We start from the raw sequence: 21,634 nt of genomic DNA on the forward strand, positions 1-21,634 counted from the left end.
AGCAAGTGGAGCCACAGATTTGCTTCTGCTGCCCTGAGCTCAGTGGCTTTGGCTCACTATGGACATGTGCTTACAGAGCTGTGAACTAAGACTTCTTCGTGGCATCACTCCATGGCCAGGACAGCTAACATTCAGGTGCTTTAATCATTAGTACTTCTAGCGTTGCAGGACCAGATTGCTATGCAATAAAAGGAACAGCTCTTGTCCCTTAGAGGCCCCTCTCAAATACACTGCATAGACTTACAGACCCGGGGTGCATGCAGATTTGCTGGGGGAGGGTGGTTCCAAGCAGAAAGCCCTCAGATTTCCTGCCACCTCTCAGCAGTTGCAGCTGGGGCACCCTGGCATAGGAACAGACAGGGCAGAGGCAAGCACAGACTGGAACTCTTGTGTGAAACACACAATGCTCTAGTTGGCCTCCCTAGTGCCAACTATGCCCTGCCACTGAGGAGAATTCTATGCTTTGTGGCTAATTCCCAAAGAGATTAAAATTTGGCCCAAGTTAAGATTACCACATGGGTGTGGCTACCTTCATGTACTATGTATATTGCATTTCAAACTATAAGGATCTTTCTGCTCTTAAACTCCTAGCAAGCTAGAACTTGGCTACAAGGCTATGTAATTTCATGACATTTCCCACCAACATTTCATGTTTATTCACTCTATAAATATTTTATCAAATTAAAAAATACTAGGGAGTTACAAAGGGAACAAGAGGTGAGCATCACTTGTTTGTTTTTAAAAGCAATAAGCCAAGTGTGTGGTACCTGGCTCCCTCCCTCCCTCCCTCCCTCCCTCCCTCCCTCCCTTCCTCCCTCCCTGCCATTGCCACTGTGTTTGCAGAATGTTCCTCATATTCTCAAAGTTGGAGGTATGTAGTCCAGGGGCCATTTGCTGACTCTATGTCCTTTCAGCTTGGAGGACTATGGGAATCGCAGGATTCTACTCTGGAGACTCTATTAGAAAAAGGAGTTTACACTCAAAGAATATAGCATGAAGCACACTTGGAAAGGATAGTTCATTGCAGTTAGGATACAGTAAAGGCTAAAAGACGGATATTTTCAGGACTTCCATTTTGAAGGGCAAATGAGCCCCAAACACTAACATTGGAATCCGTATAATGAGGATGATAACCCTGCCATCAGGCTTGGAGAGAGACTTGGAATTTTTTTTTTAAACCCTAGGATTAGGCCTGCCAGAGAGAAGTTCCACAAAAATGATGCTGTGTGTTGGATTTTGTAGACACTTGAGCTGTCTTAGAGCTAAAAGCCCAGGATATAATGCGATAAGGCTAATATACAGTTCATGCTCATCCTAGACTCTGGATTTAGTTGTAATACACAAGCTATGAACAGTAATAGATTATGTCAAAATCCCCTGGAAGTTTGGCCCAAAACACAGTTGTAGCAGACATATGTATTTTCATCTGCTCATTCCAATATCCTAAAGCAGAAAGGGGTCTAACTTCTACCTTTTCTTATCTTACATGTGTCATTGTCAATCAGGCTCCTGCTTGCTTATCAGAAACTTATATGTCACCATGGACACACATGACACCCCATTAACAAGGACAAAGAATTTACACAAGGAAGAGTGTAGGTATCAAAATATCCCTGCTTAAAAGATGAGGGAGAAAAGGTTGGGTAGGAAGCCAGCCAGTTTGGTAAAGGGTCCTCTACAGAGAAACAAACAAAGACCTGAGCTTTATGGTCAAGCCTCTCAGACTCCTAGCCTCCTAAGCACTTTGGGAGGCTCTGCGGCGTAGACAATGCTCCCTGGTTCAGTGTAGTGCTTTGTTCCAACCACAGCTGGAAGAGCTTGGCCACTAAATTGAAGACAAAGACCTTAGCCACCTGCCGGGGACACTATAGGTTTTCTCTGTGGGTTCCAAAAAGATTCTACCTTTCCATATGGGTGTTCTGCAGAGAACACTGCTGCTTGGAGGTCCAGAACTGAAAGCACCACATGAATTAAGAAGCTTTTGATTCTCAAAGCTTTGGGGATTAGAGGATTTTAGAGCTGTAGGCTTATTTTCATCCATGAACGTTAAATCTCAAGTTCACTATTACAGTTCAGGGAGAAAACAGACTGGCATGGACTCATCACAACCAGGTTCCTCTTAATTGTTCAGCTGAGCTAAACCACCTACACCATAAACAACTTTAGGAGTGGAAGTGCTAGGGACTCTATACCTCTGGATAGGTCTGCTTTGAAAAGCAGGAAGTTGGACTAAATACAATTTTGAGTGGACTCCTTAAATCTGCAACGTTCTCAGGAAATAGTTTGGGGTCTAAAGGGATTTGGTGGGGGTGGGAGTAGGGAGCTGGGGTAGGGGTAGGGGGATAGAGCAGAGAGGCATGGAGCCTGGAGTTCTGCCTCCATTGCAAATGAGAAAGACTCTCTTGGTGTTAGTTTAAAAATATGGAGAGGCAAGCCAGGAGTGCTGGCCCATGCGTTTAATCCCAGCACTTGAAAGGCGGAGGCGGGCAGATCTCTATGTGTTCTAGGCAAGCCTGGTCCACAAAGTGAGTCAAGGACAGCCAGGGATCTGTTATACAGAGAAACCCTGTCTTGAAAAATATGCATATACATACATACATACATACATACATACATACATACATACATAAGAAAAGGCCCCTCTAAAACATATCAAAGTTTTCTTCTAGCTCTAATATTGAGTAGGAATATCTTTGTCCTTTTGGGCCAGAAGATTCATGGTCACTTGCATCTACCCACTTATGTGGCTATTAAAGTTAGTAATAGATACATTGTCCAAAATGTCAAAGGCCGTTCTGCTTTTGTTGTCACTTGTAGAGGAAGCACCAAACATCAGAAGGTATCCATGTCCCAGGAGCTTTGTTCACCTAAGTAGTTAACGCTCACTCACTGCTGCCCACAATCAGCAGTACACTGGCCTCAGGAGGTGTGGGGGGTTTGAACATACAGAGAAGTCAGCTTGCCTTTGTCTAATTGGTCCTGCAAGGGTTAACAGGGGGAAATCAGCATGTGAGTACAGTGAGTAGCCTATTGGACTTTCAGGATGGGCCACCGATTCCTCCCCCCACAGCCCCCTCCCCTCCCCCCCCCCCCCCCGTGGGATTTGAGTAACGTTGGCAAGAGTCCTCTGGCTTGAATAGCTGGAGCACTGAGGAGGTGTTCAGGGTGTCAGGCTCAGAGAGTACCTAAATCTGTAGGGGATCTTGTGCTCCCACACTCTGCCAGGCCCAGCATTCACTTCCCTTGCCAACACATAAAGGTGCTATCCTCTGCTGGTATTCCTTCAGTCCATCCTTTGGCCCTTCTGGGGCCACCAAGGGCATTTATTTTTAGTCGCTTCATCTCTACTGCTCGCTACTTTAATGCCAATCCTTCTATTCATAGGATAAAATTTCTATTAGGACAAACAGACTTCTGAGTCAGCAAAAAAAAAAAAAAAAAAAAAAAAAAAAAAAAAAAAAAAGCTTTTCTGAGGGAATGAAAGGCTGTCAGTGGCACACACTGCAGCAAGGTGCCCAGGAAGCGGTCCCAGGATGCCGAGTAGTGAGTTTTGCAGTTCAGTTGTCACAAGTTGTTCTACTTACATCTGAATGGGGTCATCTTAGAACCATAGATATAACCAAATAGTTTTTTTTTTTTATTGTTGGCCAGTTGCTGCTCTAAGGCCTCTCATCTCTTACCCTGTTAGTTGTATGTGACCTTTTCCCTTTCCCTCTTTATAGTTTAGGAAAAAAAAGAAAAACATAACGGCTTGCCCAAGATTACCCTGGACTGACCTAAGATTTTGAACTCTGGTTCTAAATCCCATGCTACCAAGCACACAAATGACAGTAACCAACTCAGGGCTACATAATTCTAGAATATTACATTTGTTTAAAATTTAGCTAGCACAGTCTGCTTAAGTCCATCAAGAATGAAGTAGTTACATATCTCAAGAAGGCACTCTACGTATAGCTTTATGGTCAAGGTAGGGCTCTATTTCCTATTCCCGTCGTAGCCTTTTAAAATGTGCTACTAGAGTTCTTCTTCTGGAAGGTCCAAGACTCTTGGTTTTCTTGAACCTTCCAGTAGCTTTTTCTGGAAGGTCCAAGACTCTTGGTTTTCTTGATTAGGGTACATTGACCAAGTCATTGTAAAGGCTCTGTACCTTATCTGCTTGAGGGTGGAGAACGGCCCAAAAGGCACCAGCCTGGAGGCCAAGAAGTGACCGAGGTAACAAATCCTGGAGGAAGCTTTGTTTTCAAGGGTGTACTTGACACTGAACACTGAATATACATCACTGGGTAGAGATAGGAGATAAATGAAAGTGTTTTTATAACAGGCATGCCTCGGATAACCTCAGTACAGCTTTTGAGCACATTGCATAGGTAACACGCATCTGGATGCCTTAGGAGGCACGCACAGGAAAAGCAATTTCTTCCCCAAATCTACCCTCTTCTCTTCTGTGTCTTATCTTGGCTGACCACTTAGGCTAAATCAGTAGCCCAGATTCTTCTCCCCTGACACGGGGCCATCCAATCCTGGCCATGTCTAACCCTTTCTCAACTTGATCTAAATTTAAGTCACCCTTCCTTTGCCTCCAGGCTGTCACATTCTCTATCCAAATTGAGACAGTGATTTAAGCCACTGAGAGGATCCAGAAGGGCCTAGGACAGGATCATTTCCTGGCTTCCCACTGGCTCCAGGATTGAGTCTCAGTTCCCTACCAGCTTGCCCTGGCTTCTTCCTCTCAGTCATCACCCGCCATCTGCTCCGGCTACAGCAGCTGAGCTAACAGCTCTCAGGGGCTTCCCTTATTCCCCCCCCACCACCACCACCTTACACCACCCTCACTAACGTTTTCTTTCTACTGGTCCATAGGATTCCTGTTCTCTTCCCAACCAGGGCCAAGTTCAGATAGTGTCTCTTTATGGAGGCCCTCTCAGCCTTTTACATTGTTTCCCCCCTAGAGTCAGGTGTGATCTGGCTTATTTCCCCCAAAGTTTTCCTACCCGTCCCAGAGCCAGGTCGTTCACTGAGGATTTATCACCAAGCATCCGAAGATTTGCTAAGTCCTGGTCAATTAATAAGTTACCCTGTTAATCTGTTCTGCATTATAGACTTTTGTCACAATATTTCCACAGCTTTTCTGAACTTGAAATGAAGTGTGACCCGCTAAATGAAGTCTTGCCTGGTGGAATCCTTCTGAGAGATAAAGTTATAAAGGTATCTACTTCCTATGCCTGTGAGAATACGTTCATCTCATCTGTGTGACAAGTTATCATTAACAAAGAAGACACGTAGCACACCTGTCTGCCATAATTAGTGTGTCAGCCACATTTCCACATGAGAGAGTTTCTAATGCATGTTGACGATCTGGTAAGGTTAGGAGGTTGGTGCCTGAGACCAAAGTCTTACTTCTGACATGCTATTGCTCCTTGGGAATGCTGGCACTAGCCTACTACTGTTGTTAGAATCATCACCTTCACAGGACCATTGGCAGAGATAAAATCCCTTCTGGCTTTGGCATATGAAAGTCTGAATTTGCTGGTGATTTTAGGGAACCGGGAAACATTATGAGCTGTAGTCAAAGCGCCAGGAGGGGAAAGCTCAAGACCCCTTCAGCTAATGCCTGTGGCTTTCATGATTAAGAAACACCAGCTCCACTTACTCCATCCATAGCTCCTGTGCTCAGCTCTTTTTGGCTCTTGAATTTCCTGGTTTGACTTACTTTAAAAAAAAAATGGCACAAAGAGGCCAGCTTTCTGGTTTCTGTGCTGATGATGTGATATCAAGTGGTCTTGACCCGATGTACGCGGAAGACTGCCTGGCTTCAATTTATAACCTGCCTGGTAAATCTCCATGCTAGTTAATGACTTAGATCTTGAGACAGTATCCTTAGGGAAGTTCAAGATCAGAGGCCGGTACAGAGACCAGAACAGTCTATGCTAACAGTCTTTGCATGAGATGTTAAACATATGAACTCTCAAGTGTCAACCGTCACTTCCTGGCAAACTGCACATTTCCCCACCCCCTCACCTCCATTCCAACACTGTTTCTGGATACCTGAAGACTACTGGCCACCATGTCAACCCAGATGCCCCAAGTTGGTGGCAAGATTGGCCACTCTAGTGAGTGCCTGAACCTTCTGGAGTTGTAGTTTCTTGCCCTAAGTATACTTCTTAAGTCCTGGCTCAGGAATACCCTCTTCGCTCTCCACAGGGCATCTCTTCCACACAAGGCTAGCGCAAGGCCCCGTACACAAACATTGAGACATTTCTGGAAGATCTCTGTGTTCACTCCCCCTTTACATAGTGGATTCTCTCTTACATTTCTAATTAAAAACCTAAAAGTAACTAGCAGGCCCAAACCATCCAGAGTTCTTTGTCCACATGAAGGCAAAGTAAGTCCAGCTTAGAGTGCCACCCCTTTCTCACTTAGCTGTGCCACAGTTAGCATATCTAACCAGCTGGGTTAACCATGGTCAGGGCCCTGATTGCAAACCAACAGTGGAGCTTGGCAGGTACTGATCTGTACCGAGACCACATACAGAGAGAGTAGAAAGGAGCCAGTTTTCACTTACAAAATCAGGTTCTCCAAGAACTGGGTTATATTGTGCCTTGGGGACCTCAGAAAAAGCTACCAGTTCTCAGATTATTCTCCCTCCCCACCCCCCACAACTAGGAAAGAAAACAGTCTTAGATTTCCCGTGTTTAATAAGTACATTTCACTCATAACCTCCACAGAAGGGTATTTATTTATTTATTTATTATTTATTCGTGTGTTTGTTTGTTTGTTGGAAGCCACCTGCTGTGCCAACATCTGGGTGATCCTTTCTTGCAGTTACTTCAAGCTAGAAGAACTTGCCACCTACCACATGAAGGGCAGCTGCCTTAGTCTGCTGTTATGTTTTCCCTTGTAAGCTAGATCTCCATGCGACAAGCACCATTTCAGGCCTATTTTGGCTCTGTAATGTGTTTAATGTCTCATGAACTAACACGTGCCAATGGCTTTCCAAAGCAAGGTTAAATTAAGGCAATCAGGACTAGGACCAGAGGCAGAGGCTAAGGCGGGAACGACCCGTCTCCATGATGTTTCCTCCCCTATCTTTATACTCTGCGGGGGACTAGAGAATATTTACTATACATTTTCTCCTTCTATGCTATTTGGTAAGTGGCAGGGGTTGGAACTCTAAGCCTGAAGCCATATGCCTGGGGTCCTTCTGCATTCTTGACCTTAAGGCAGTGCTTTAGAACATTACATTTTATCGGTCTGACGATATTCAGGGAACAGAAGGGGGTCACGACAGCTGTTTAGCTCTTCCAGAACCATCACTAAAAGTACTGGAGTGAAGCCCTGTCTATGGTCACTCATCTTTTAGAAGGCAGAAACATGATAATCATGTTTGCAGTTGTTGAGAAAGTAAAGAAGGCCACCTTTACAAGTACTGCATAGTGTTTGCAAATGCAGTCGGCTGGCCTCAAGTCTTAACACATGCCAGCTCTACTGAACTTGGCTTTTGTATACATGCTGTACACTAAGCCTTTATATACACTCTGTAGGTCTCTGGAGACTCAAGCCTTAAAAAGCAAGGAGTTGAAATGACACAGGACCAGCATTAGAGTTACTGGTCAGAGGATGAGCCTGGGCAAAAAGCTGTCCCAGGCTTTAGGAAATGTGCTGCCTATGAGGTTTGGATTGTGACTCTCAGATAGAAAAGCCTTTGTCTTCATGGGTTGCTATGATCTCTACCTTCTCTCGGTGCTCTGATAAGCCAGGTATTATTTCTTCTCATGGTCTTCCAGATTCCCACCTGCAGGTACACTGGGATTGAGGGTAAACTACTCACTCCCAGAGTAAGGGAAGTGATAGTCAGTGGACATAATAAAGGAGCTATTGCAGAAAGACTACACAACACCTCACATCTTAATCTACATCTCGGCTAGAGGAAAGAGTCCTAGAGGCCCCATGTGCTCTGCCACCAGCTTCTGTAACACCCCATCTGTCTCCTCTCTGCCTCATTGAAGTTCCTTGCAGAAGCTTTTGTGCACACCCCCCCTGCCCTGTGCCAGGTAGTTTGAAGAGTTAGAGAGAGTTAGGAGGTCAGGGGCAGAGAACCTGCTTCAACCAACTCTAAGTTTGTTGCAGTTCAAAAAGAACAATCCCCTCGCCCTCCCCACCCCCCACGCCACCTCTGTGATGACACAGGCTTGGGCTGGGTTCAATCTTTCACTTTTTGCAGCACCGTGGTAGTCCACTTGCAGTAAGAGACGAACAGAAGATAGCCCCACTTCATTGACTCTATCTGAGGACTTCTGACTTTTGACTAGCTCTTTGCAGCAGCCTGGCCGCCTCCCTAGCACCCCATGAAAAGCTGCACCTGATGTAAAGTTGGCACTTTGAAAATCCCAAGAATACAAAAGGACCTGCAGCTGAAGTGACTCCCTTTTCCCACCTCCCTGGATCACAGTCAATAACGTGTTTTACACACTTGTGTTTTGAGAACACACAAAAATTATAACGCAAGTCAAGTCCCTCCTCTGAGAGACGGTTTAATAAGTTAGCATTGCTCATCCATTAATGATTAATGTCATCGTGAAAATTTCTGTTAAGCAGGGCTTCTCTGGGCTCGGGGGCTTGCCACATAGAGGATTCTTGCCACACAGCAGCGTCGTCGCTACACATGGGCCCTTTTCAAAGTGCAGGCAGGAAAAAGTACCAGAGGGAACAGCCCCATCTGAGCCTGGCTGATCTTAAAGGTAACCTAGCTGGGGCAGCTCAATTAAGTCCGCGAAAACACGTGACCAACCTAAACGCAATCCAGCTAGCAGCCAATCGCATGAGGCAGAAAAGCCCTGCCCAGCTTCTCACGCTCAGGACAGCGGAACCAAAGGCCCAGGGACGCTGGGAGACTTAAACACCCCAGCATAGCTCGACAGATTGCTTGACCACACACTTGAAAGTTCGCTCTCACTCCAGGACACACGTGACCGCAAGCAGGCAAGCCTTCTAAGCTACCAGGCAATAGGAGGTGGGGGCTGTGAACTGTTTAGAGCGGGGGCAGCGTTCTGCCCTAATAACCTAGAGCTGGTTAGCATGCAAGCTCTTTGGTGTCACTTCTTAAGACCTCTTTAGTGGCCCACCAAGGACCAGCCGGGGATCTTGTTAGGAAAGCGTCTTATTTCCTGCTCTGGAAAGTTGTGCGACCCTAGAGGAGGGGACTGAAAACACACAGGGCTCCTAAGCCAGTGTGCGGACCCCTGGGGACTGGAAGGTAGTCACTCCCGCCCTCCCCAAGCTACAATCACACCGTAGCTCTAGCAGCACACCTTTGGTCTTCTTGTGTAGAATAAAGGCTAATTACAGCCACTACACTGGGACTCAGTTTCTCTGGGGGAAAGTGTCGCCCGGAAGGAGGCTTGGCAAAGTAACCTGATTAAGTCTTGGTCCCACTCCCCTCCCCCGTTCAGTTATCTCAGAGGTTTGTAACCGGCTTGCAGAAGCGGCAGAATCCCTGGGGAAGGAAGAAACGCACTCGGGGAGGACAGTCCAGTTGAAAGCCACACTTGGAGCCTGAGAGACCGCCCGGTGCCTAGGGAATCGCAGTCCCGGTGCTCAGGCTGCGCACTTGTCATGGCTCAGCCTCCAGGCTGCCACCCACCGAACGTGCGGTTGCTCACGGCAGCGCGAGGACTCCGGTTTGGCCAGCACCTGGTGCCCGGTGTCCTCGGAGACGCCCACCTTCGCCCACTGTGCGCTCTCAACCCTACTTAAGTCCGAGGGGAGCACTCGCGCTTCCAGGCCCCAAGCTCTGCCATGGTCTTAACAGCCCGCCTGGCAGAGGAGGCAGAACCATTGTTCAGTGGCTCCAAAGCCCACATCCCCCTAGCCCTTGTCAATGGAGGGGTGGTGGAGGGGGTGAAGACCATGTAAAACCGAGGTTCTGGGAAGAAAGGGGACACAGAGGGATGACAACAAGTTCAAGGGACGCTTTAGGACACCCTAAACCACACAGTCCCCCGGGCCCGGCTTCCAGTAGCCTCGGCTCTGACAGCTCAGAGGCGCCACCCGAGTGGGGAGGGGAGGCAGAAGAGGAGCGTGGAGCGGCTCCTGCTAGGTGGGGGTGGGCAAGAGGAGCGCCGGGGTCCCCCAAAACGCAGCGAACGTGGGCTCCCGGGCTTGTTCCGGGCCGAGTGCGGAGGGGCGCGTCCCCACTCACCGCTTGCAGTGGCGCCGCTGTCCCGGGGCGCCCAGCACAGAGCGAGCAGCAGCCACAGCGCCCAGCGCGCGGACGTGCCCATGCTGCCCGCCCGGATGGTGCCGCCGCCGCCGCCGCCGCCGCCGCCGCCGTCGTTGTCGCCGTTCGCTCCGCACAACAAGTTACCAGCCCTTCGGAGAGGAGGAAGGAGGTGGGGGCGGGGAGGGAGGAGGCGAAGAGGAGGGGGAAGGAGTAAGGAGCCGGGAGCACGGAGAGCTCGGAAGGAGCAGGCACCCCTTCCCTGCAACTTGCACGCTCTGCTCCCCACCAGCCACCCAGCCACCCAGCCACCCACCCACTCGGTCACCTCCCCAGCCGCGGCCGCGTTGTGCGCGCGGACCCTGCGGGCGGAAAATAATGCAGGCGTTGCAGAGAAGGGGAGGGAGAGGGGAGGGAACGGCGCTGGAGGAGGGGGGCGGGGAGCCCGTTCGTCGCTGGGGACAGCGGAGTCGAGCGGTCGGGGGCACCCACCCGGGCGGCGGCAGAAGCACAGCCGAGGGGCGCGGGGACCCCAGCGGGGAGCTCAGCCCAGCAGCTCTTGCACGCACCGCTCTCCCGCGCGCGGTGAGGAGGGTGCGGGGGCAAGTGGCAGCGTGCGTGCGTGAGTGGCAGTGGCTGGGGCTGTCGCCGCCGCCATCCGGACGGCTCCCGGGGCCCGGTTGCTCCTCGCGTCGGCCCGGGGCTCACGGGGGACCCAGGGCGGCCGCTGGTTGGCTCGCGCACCATCCTCACCTCCAATCCCGGGTGCCTGTCCTAATTTCCTGATCCACGGAACCTGCGGCCGCAGCAGCTGTGCGCTCCCTAGCTCCCTACAGTCGCTACTGTACCCTCCTGGCTCCTTGGCTAAGAGCGCTGATGCAACTATTGCTACAGTTGCCACTGCCTCGGGGCTCAGGGGGCTGGCAGTTGAGGAGTCTGGGGGCAGAGGAAGGTCTACCTCCCCCTCCTGAGCCCCTAGGAAGGGCTGGTATTGTGAGGTCAGTAGGTAGGTTAGCATCTTCTGCGGGAATCTCCTTTCCATCCAGAAAGTGATAAAGAGAAGGCGTGCAAATGCTCCGTTGCTCTGCTGTGGGGTTCGGAGTCCCATCGCAATGGCAAGCTGAGATGCCATTTTGTTAAAAATTAAATGTGTCTTTAAGTAAGAGAGTGTGTGTGTGTGTGAGAGAGAGAGAGAGAGAGAGAGAGAGAGAGAGAGAGAGAGAGAGAGAGAGAGAGAGAGAGAGAGAGAGAGAGAGAGAGAGAGAGAGAGAGAGAGAGAGAACAAGAGCCAAGAGCGCTCCCGCGGTTGTGGCTTGTCCTCTATAATAGTCTTAACCAGACTAAAATAACTGAGTCTGGGATGGGATGGGAAGGAATTGCCAGCGCAGCTTTGCATTCTCTCATCAACGATTATAGTTAATTGCTAATTGCACAAAATGATAGTTAGAGGGCCTGTAATTAAAAGCTTAACCTTTTCTGGTTGGGGGAAGGGGACCCCGGTAGTTTTATTCTTGGTATACTTTGTAACATTCAATTATAAGCATAGTGGAGAGAAAGACGGAAGCGAAGTAAACCCTTCTAGCAAGGATAGATTTTGGGGAGGGGGGGCGGTTAAGGGGGTGTGCTGCCAGACAGGATCTCAATCTAAGATTTGCTCTTACTGTACTTCAGTTTTCTTAAACACATTCCCCTGGTTGAGATGCCTTCTCTGCTCTGGTCTAAGCAGAGGAGAGGGGTAGGTACACTGAACTATTTCACCTGTTAGTATGGTGTGTCAACACTTCTTTTTATAGGTTGCTGTATCTTGAATGAATCAACGTTGACAGGTTACAGATTCCGGGTCCTAGCTCTCTTCTGGCACTGAGTAGTTGTCAGTGACAGACTACTAGAAGGGATGTTTATTTGGGGGACTTCCTGTACCCAGGAGACAGGGGTAATTCTCAGCCAGGACTCATTTTGGTCCCTGGAATTTATCCTCATTGTGACTGATAAGCCCACGAGCAGATGGGACTCTTTCAACGCAGCTCAGTGTGAATGCTGTTTTCTGTAATTGGTGGGTAGAAGATGAGTTAAAAACTGCATGGGAAACAAAGTGCATGCCATTTTACTGTGCAGGTGCTCACAGTTATTATTCACCTCACAGACCAAGTTGAGGGGGTGGTGGTCTAACTTTAGGCCCCCAGTATCTTCAGGATCCCTGGGGCTTGAAAAGCAAATGATGAAATGGGTGGGGGCATAGGTGAAAGGCTCAGTATTGATGAGGCCATCACATGCTTGTTTTTAATGTTTCACTTGAGAGAAACATATACTACGAGGGAAACATTGGTATCCTACGGGTAGATTTATCTTTGGGTAACATGTATTATGTTTTCTAGCATGAATGAACTGTTGGTAAACCGAGCTATGGGTCCATAACTCAGTCTGGTGGACTTTTGTTCAGTCATTTGACTCTGCCTATGGTTGGCTGTGAAACTTCAAACAACAAAAACAAACCACTCCCTTTCCTGTGCCTGCCTTTTGCACCTCTCAACTGAAAATGGAAACAACCCACATGATAATCAAAATTTTCTGTGGCCTCAAGAACCGACTCTCTTCAGCATGCAATATTAGCTGAAAAAAAAAGTTGCAAAGGAGGCATGCGTGTGATTGATGTAGAGAGTAACCAATAACTAAAAGAATATGGTGATCACAAGTAGATAATGTGGGCAAACTAACCGGATCGGATCCGGGAGCTTTCAGGCAACTGTGTCAGCGGTTCTATTTACTCCCACAATCCTCCATGTGATTTAGAGGGCCCAAGCAACCACACACATTGAGCAGTGCGGGGAGGGTGGTGCTATGCAAGGCAACTGCCACAGATAAATACTTATCTGAAGAGGCCATGGGAGCTGGTCAGGGTAAGAGAGTCATGTTGAAAAGTACAGCAGTGTTTTTACATATGACACTGTAATCCAAAGTTGTTTGAGATGCTGTAAAATGCAGAGATGGGCTTGGGGCCTAACATGCACAAGGTTGTGCATCCCATCAGAAGCATCACAAGAATGAATGAATAAATGAACAAATGATTGATTGAAAGAAAGAATGAAAGCATGAATGAATGAATGAATGAATGAATGAATGAATAGGATTACAGGGAAAACCCAGCTGAGTTGGTTGCAGGACGTGCTTCCTCAAGTGTCTTTGAGCTGATATAGCTAGCATTTTTCACTCAGTCAGTCACAGCCTGCCTCAGCCTCTTTATTGTTGGTTGGGTTAAGAGACTAACTTCGACTAATTACAGGATTACAGGGCATCACTTCCAGACTGGGACATTTAGTTGCTTGTGTGAGTCTTTCTCTTATTGCCTCCCTGGCAATAGGATGCATTCAAGATGTGGCTGTGCCATTAGCCCAGGTTTCTCCTTGACTTCACCAGTAACTGCACATACAACTTTGACAATGTCTATGAATAAGAAGGATCTTAAATACCTTGTAAAGGTTTGGATGCATATACCCACATATCAGTGACCAAGTTGCTCACAAAGCCTAAAATATTTACCATTTGTCCTGTTAGGGAAAAGACTTGCCAACCACTGACACAGAGTGAGGAAACAATCCATGTTGACTTAATCTACTGAGAATTTATATACAATGTGATCTGGTATTATCTTGACTGCTATACTGAGAAGAGGAAAGGAAGGGCTCAGAGAGTCAAGGAAACCAAGACACAAGAGCACTGTATGTTCAGGGAAGTGTAGAGAATTCAGAATAGCTCAAGGTTGGGGCCCAAGGCACTAGTGGTAGAGAACAGAGCTGAAGAAAGAAGCAGGGGCTGAGTTAGTGTGGCTTGCCGAGTCACTCTAAGGCTTTGGAGTTTACTATGAAGCATAGGGATGCTTTGAGATAGAGTTTGCTTGGAGATTTGGCATCCAGTCTTTTCTAAAGATGACTCTGCAATGGGTAAGGTAGTGTGGGATAGCATCAGAGAAGGAAGACGTAGAGACACCGTTGTCATGGAGTCTGTTGAGGAACAGAAAGGATTGCTGCTCTTACCACAGATTCCCAGGCCTCTTCCTCAGAAATCCTACTGTAACAAGGCCTCAAAAAATCTGTATGTGTAACGCTATTCCAATAACCTGAGAGGCAGAGATTATCGTACTTCAATGTATACATCTATAACTACTTAAAATCTAAAAATGTGTGAAGGAAACTGTTGTTAGAGAACAACTCCAATATGTTTCATAATAGGGCTTTTCCCCCACTGAAAACTATGTAAATTCATTTGTCTAATTTCTCTGAAGCTTTCATCAGGGTAGGGCTCACAGGAAATATCAAAGTTCACACCCTTCTGTCATTATCATCCTTCTCTCTCTCTCTCTCTTTCTCTCTCTCTCTCTCTCTCTCTCTCTCTCTCTCTCTCTCTCTCTCTCTCTCTCCAAAGCCTTTAGTCTTCAGACCAGTTAGCTAATTTGTCCTGCTCGTCGCTGAAGCCTCAGCAAGTCAGAAGTGAAGAGCCGATCCTGTCTGATCTGTTATGGGCTTACATCCAGCTCTCCCTCTATCATTTTTTAGTTGTGTAAGAGGCTAGCAAAACCCACAAGATTCGAATTCTCTCTAGGTTGCATGGGCAGGGCCTGATGGTTTAAACTAGTGTGCCACACATCGTAAGTTCTGTCAGAGTCACTTGAAAGCTGGGTCTCAGTGGCGTGCCAGGCTCCACCTCCAGAGCTTGTGATTGAACTACTGAAGATTCCAGAGTCTTTAATGTATTCCCCAGGAATACAGGTCCTATTGGTCAAGGAATGTGCTTTGAGAATCACTCCTGAATCCACCTAGGGAACTTCCTCCCTCAACTGCATGATTGGTTCAGGGCCTCAGCCAGTTACTCTATGGCATTCTCCAGGTGAACCATTCAAGAATTAAGTCCTAAGTACATCTCCCCTTTCCCCCACACTGCTTGAGTTGTGGGGATGTGCAGGAACTTAGTTTCAGGTGTTTTCTTAGATGTTTACTTCTAACTAATGTGACAGGTAGGCTAATGCCAGGGCCACTTCTGTCATTGTGCCAACACGAAGGAAGCCAATTTGGAGATAAAAATATCTGCAGTTTCATCGTGATAATTGCATTATTGAACTTTCATGAGATTTTTCACATGGGCAGACATGATGTATCTAACGTTTTCTTACTTGGTTATGTGTGTGGCTTGTGCGACATCACAGCTAATACTCCATAAAGAAGAGGTGTGCCTCCTGCCAAGCTCTTAGGGAAGGTGTTGTCCAAACATCTTTATTGTTTTAGAAATATATTTACTGGAGTTCAAATACTGAACAAAAGTGGCTTATCTAGAGGCTAAAGGAGAGGCCTAGATTTGAAAACACTTTGATTTAGGAAGAGCAGCTAGTTGTGATTTGTAGGAAACTAGGTTTATTTAAGCTGAGAGGAGATACCAGAGAAATAGATGAACACAATTGAGGAAGATATTGGCATCGTCTCTGAGTGTTTATTCAAAGCTTCTAGTATGGCATTAAAGATTTATGGTCAAGAGTTGGTGAAAGCTGATATGCATATTTAGAAATATGATCAAGAAGGTAGTTTTATCCGCACAGGATCCAGAGAGCACCCACTAGATACTGGAAAATCTTTGGCATTGAATGGCTCTGGATAGCTGAAAGACTAGGAGGATGTAAGCATGTTTTGGGACCTTTAAAATCTGACTCTGATGCCTACTAAGTTGTTAAAACTCGGTCCAATTATTTAAACTTTAAAAAAAATCAGTTTTGCCCCAACCTGGATATGGGTTAGCAAGCCTACCCAGTTCTTACAAGGATTAATTGCATTCCAGCAATCACTCAAACTAGCATCTAGCACATGACAAATGATCCATTAAAAAGTGCTAGTTGACAATAATAGTGATGTTTGGTGCTGTGATGATGTGAAAAGGGAGGCAAAGTGATGCTGGGCCTTGCAAAAAGGGAAGGCAATGGTTTTTGAGCCTCACTGCACACTAGCCCTTTCGTTTGGTTTACGAGAATGTCAGAACTGACGCCCTTCTTAATAGCTGTAATTGTAAGTGGGGTCTGTCCATCAGCAGCTTCAGGCTTCCCAGGGAAGTCTGATGTACATCCTAACTCTGAATCACTCCTGCCCCTCCTGAAGCTCTGGCCTGGAGTATTGTAGAGGACATCTTGGGATAAACTTTGATGGTGACATCATCTATAGAGAGGATGAGGGTCTTGTAAAAGCAAATCTCCCACCAGAGTTCCTGAACAGCCTTCTAGTCCTTGCTCTGGGCTTCCTGCTCTTGCCCTGGCATCTCACACTCAGCTAAATTTGTCAGCTGTAAGAGAGCCAAAGACCACAGGAGGTCAAAAGCTGGGCACAGCCAGAATGTGAGAAACCCAGCTGGCGTCCACCTATCAGGTGATGGATTACATATCACCAGTCGCTTGCCTTTCTGAATCAATCTAACAAGGACTTGTTGAGCTCCTTCTGTGGGGACCAGCAGTGTGCCAGGTGACTGGAGGCAGCAACCAGAAAGCCATGTGGCTGCTGTGGGGGAGCAAGTTGCTGTTTTCTGTTCTGTTTTCTCTTTCTATGGGAGCCAGCACAGGCTTGTTAAGTGGTAACTGACAGTCCTTTCTTCTGGGGAAGTTTCTCTCAGATTTGCTGCCAATAGGAAGTGTATTCTTTTGCAGAGCACTGTAGCATTCATTTATCGAGTGCCCACTCAATTATGAGGCATGACAGAGTTTGCCATCTGAGAAAGGAAAGACCGCTTAAGGATTCTCAGAGTCAGAAGTCTGGACTAAATAGACAGACAGATCAAAGAGGCAGGGGTTGGATTTCATTATAAGTAGAGAAGCTGTTCTTTAGCAGGAGTTGGGGGTTGTTTCACTGCGGGTCTAAAGATCTTTCACATTAGCTTTATAGAAAATAAGTTATGACTCGGAGAATAAAGGAATAACGAATCCATCAGGCATTATAACAATGTGGTTATTTTGCTAAATCATTAAGAGAACCTAGGGATGGTGGCTTGCCCTTATAATACTAGCGCTTGGGAGGCAGAAGCAGGACCATGAGCCCTGGGCAAGCCTGGGCTACACACAGCCATCTTAAGGCTTGTCTCTTGCTTCTCACACTTACTTTCCTTTCTTTCCACCAAATTGTCCTAACATCATCAAAACATTTCCTTCCAATCAAGATGTATTCCTTTGCTATCTGTGTAAGAATTATGCGCCCTAAGGACGGAACCCATGGTTTAATAAGTACACGTTGGTGGACTATCAATGAAAGGATGGGGGAACTATCAATCAGTCTGGTTCTTTTGGTGAATTGCAGCAGGCATTTTCAATAAGTAAGTGTCTAGAAGGAGAGCGAGCTAGTTCTTGGTTTTCTTCTCCATTTCCCCTTAACCAAGGCCTACAAAATGAAATGAAACCAAACAAAAACAGAAATAAAGAGAGGGAGGGAGGCAGAGAAAAACGAGTGGGAATAGAGAGAAAGGAGGCGGAAGAGGAGGAAGAGGAGGAGGAGGAGGAGAGAATGTTCAAAGCTCGCAATGTTCTGGGAGGACCCGTCTCTCTTTGTGGAATGACTTTATAGAAGTGGCTTAAGAAGAGGGAAGGATTTCTACATGCAGAACAGAAACATGATAGCTATGTCTTGCATGGTGTGGGAAGAATGTCTTCAACTTGTGTGTTGCTTTTCTTCTGTGCGGGTTCAAGAATACTCTGCAGACATGGCGACCTTACTCCCTGGGAGGAGTCTGTGGACCAAGTCTTAGGAAAATAATCCACTTTGGGGACTTTCAGAGCTCAAGCACAGTTTAGTGCCCATGTTGAGTTTATGCAAAGTGTCCCCCAAGGATTTGACTCCTAGCCCTCACTTGTAGAAAAATGGTCGTTATTTATTACTCATGGATGGATGGAGGAAGCCTGGGTGAGGCCTCTTGGTAAACTTATACGTTAAAGACACAAACTGAAGTTTTATCACTGTTTGTTTATTTCTCCCTAATAGTCAGTTTTAGTATTTGGAGATATTTATAATTTTTTTGTTTTGTTTTAAGTAAGGCAAGAATAAAATGAGTACAAATAGAGATACCAGGTAACATCCCCTTGGATCTGGTCTGGAGTCTCAGAGCACTTCCCAAGGAGGAGAGTAAAAATATTCCTCTCTGGTTCTCTGGTGCCATCTTTTAGCAAACACCAGTTGCTTAGCAACTTGAAGTAAAATGGACAGCATAAACAGGACACACATATGAATATATATATATATATATATATATATATATATATATATATATATATATATATTCTTTTTTCTTTCTTGTAAGAAAATGTCAGTCACATTTAGTCAAGTTGTTTGTACTTTTACTTTCTTGATTGCTCTCAGTCTCTCAGTTCTGTTCTCTCTTCTGCTTGCCTGTCTGAAAATATCTTAGGTGCTCTGGACATGGAAGAAAGTTGATAGGATATGAAGAAAAATGGAGCTGTTTTTTTATGGATCTAATAACATTTCCTCAAGTCTAGTTGATTTCAGGAGACATTCATTAGAGACATTATCGGAACTGATGCAGCAAAGGTTATTTGGAAATTGAAGGTGAAAATAGGAACTATTTATCAGGTCAAATTCTATTCCGGTTTCAGTTGCCCCTGACCTGAGATGGCCTGGAGTTCATTTCTACAAATGGGTCTGATAGTCTGTCAGAGTTATTACTCCATTAATGTCTTATTTTCTTCCACTTTTTCATTATTTTTTTAAAATACGATTTAATCTTTAAGTATTTTAATAATGTATTTGATAAACACATCTCCATTGCCCACCTTTATGGGATATAATGTGATGTTTTTTATATAAATGCTGCATGATCAAATCAAGCCAATTGATTTAGCACTTCAGTTACCTAGAATTTTTTTTTTAATGGTAGGACATTTGAAATGTCCTCTCGTGATTGAGAAGTATAAAATATATTATTTTGGTTTATGCTCACTTGACTGCTCAATGGATGGCAGAAAATATTTCCCTTCCATCCTTTTGACAAACAGCTTCCATTTCCTGTCCCCAGCTTCGCCAAGGCTCTTGGTAACCCCAGATCCACTGTTTCTTTTCCACCAAGTTATCTCGGGTAGGAAGCAGTACTGCTCAGACAAATCCCTCTGCTATGATCACTGGTCTTATATTTAGACTTGGCCCTGTGTAACTGGCTTTATCACCAAGCAGCTGGTTGGCAGTGGTTTTCTTGTTAACTAGATTTGGGGAAGACTCTGTCTTTTCCTTCCTGAATACTAACAATTAAAAAAAAAAAACAAGACAAATAAACAACCCAACAACCCTGGTCAGGCTATTACAAGGATTTTGGATTTATTTGGACCAAATAAGAAAGTGGTGTGACAGTGCATGTATTTAGAATTGCACTGTCAAATGCATCTTCTCACAGGTTCCTGTTGTATGCATTACTCTTGTTGAGAAATGGCCACATCTCTGCTTCTAAAGCTTAGTAAACACTTTGGTATTAGCCCTTGGAGCCTCCTCTCACTCATCATGATGAGATCCTATCCCCGCTTCCTACACAGAGTCTCACCATCCAATCACATGTTTTCTCCTACTTACCTTTGCTCTTGATCACTAGGATCATGTGGGGAGGGTTTGTGACATTGTTGTCATTGTGGACCTGTCCTCATATTTGGTCAGGCTGTGATCACAAATCATTACTCTGGTTATTTTTTAGCCTTTTCTCTGTGTTGATATTTCCGTAATATTCTGGGCCCACCTTAGGATGTTCCCAATGCGTATTTTAAAGGCCACTTGATGACAAATAAGGGTAACTTATGCCTCGGTTCTATTTCCTGCGCCTTCTTTAGCTCCCTAAATCCTCCAAGACTCACACCCGGCATGTTGAAAGCACCTGCGGTACCGACTTCCCTGCTTGACAGTCTTAGACTCCACACAGGCAATGCCTATCTTAAACAAATGTTTCTTAGAAAGAAATTAGTGCTAACATTTCATTGTATGTGACAATCACTGGATGGATTCTCTGTGTTCGCTGATAGAGACAATGTGGATCAGGCACTGGTCTTAACTCTGTACTCTGATGGCTGAGACTGGAGGTCTCTTTTCTGTGCTATGCCTTCTTCCTGGAGACGCCCCACTAGAGGTAGCAAACACTGATTTTCCATGTTCTAGAAATCATTGCCATTCTTCTTAAGATCTATATGCAGTGCTCAGAGCATTCTATCTGGATTCACCCCAAGAAATGCTTGGGAGGGCCATCCTACCATGTTCTGGCATGTTCTCCAAGGATTCTGAGATGGTCCTAGACAAAAATGTTCTGATGCCCAGTGTCTTCTAAGGGAGAAAGAAGCATGGCCTTGTCAGAGCAATATGACTATTTTGTGTATATGGGTGTACATGCATGTGTATTTGCACATGCGTATGTAGATGCACATGTGTGCACATGTATGTGGAGACCAGAGTTTACCTTGGGCGCTCTCCTCAATAACTCCCACCTTTTTACAGTTTTTAGGGGAGAAAGGGTTTATTTTTGCCTTATAGTTCCAAGAGGACACAGCCTATCATAGTGAGGAAGGCATAATGGCAGGAGTATGAAGCCAGTCTGGCTGTCAGGAAGCAGAAGCCTCCATGTTATGTGTGTATGCATGTATTTATTTATTTATTTACATTTTAGATTCTTCTCTATGTTTTTAATTTTAATTTTAGTTTGAGAAGTTTATGATATTTATATTTACATTATTTCTACCTTTCTTTCTCCTTCCTCCAACTCCTCCTCTGTCCCCCATTCCCTCTCAAACAATTCATGTTCTCGTTTATGATCATCTAGCTTTCTATCATCTATCATCTATCTATCTATCTATCTATCTATCTATCTATCTATCTATGTATCTATCTATCATCTATTATCTATTATCTATATATAATCTATCTATCAATTTTCTATCATCTATCTTTCTATCACCTATCTATTATCTATCATTATCTATCTATCTATCTATCTATCTATCTATCTATCTATTCTGTCTGCCTGAGCCTGCTTAGTGTTGCTTTATTTGCATGCATTTGAGAGTGACTACATGGGAGTGGATAACCGCTCAGGAGTCTAGTCTTTGGAGAAAACTGATTCTTCCTCTCTCAGCAGCCATTGGATGCTAGTTATTTGTCTAGGGTGGGACCTTGTAAAACTTCCCCTGTCTGTGTTGGCATGTTCCCTGGCTTTGTCATTATTCCGATCTTGCTTAGGCAATTATACTGTTGAGATTTCATGGGGTTAGCGTCTCTGCCAGGTCTGGAAGACCTTTAATCAGCACTCGTTGTAGTTCTTTGACAATTCCAAGTTTTCTGTCCCTCTTTCCAAGATGTTTCCTGCATCTTAAGTGTACGTTTGGTCACGTGGTATGTTGTAGGTCCACCAGCTGTGGCCAGATGC

General features: G+C 45.7%; 1 protein-coding gene across 6 annotated transcripts in view; it reads right to left on the minus strand.

Annotated features, from left to right (window-relative positions):
• VLDLR (very low density lipoprotein receptor) overlaps nucleotides 1-11,059 on the minus strand; it is a 32,784-nt gene extending 21,725 nt beyond the window's left edge. For 3 of the 6 annotated variants that reach the window (XM_084800356.1, XM_084800353.1, XM_084800351.1), the window contains exons 1-2: nucleotides 10,786-10,905; nucleotides 10,199-10,368 (exon numbers count right to left, since the gene is read on the minus strand). In XM_084800356.1, coding sequence (XP_084656482.1) covers nucleotides 10,199-10,368; nucleotides 10,786-10,874 — 259 coding nt within the window. In that variant the 5' untranslated portion in view covers nucleotides 10,875-10,905. Of the gene's footprint in view, nucleotides 1-10,198; nucleotides 10,369-10,708; nucleotides 10,907-10,969 lie in introns of those variants that run through there. The other 3 variants (XM_084800355.1, XM_084800354.1, XM_084800352.1) reach the window with 3 other exon arrangements.
• Nucleotides 11,060-21,634: the final 10,575 nt, after the last annotated feature.

Source organism: Acomys minous, assembly GCF_964271855.1.
Source record: "Acomys minous genome assembly, chromosome: 2".
NCBI classification, from domain to species: domain Eukaryota; kingdom Metazoa; phylum Chordata; class Mammalia; order Rodentia; family Muridae; genus Acomys; species Acomys minous.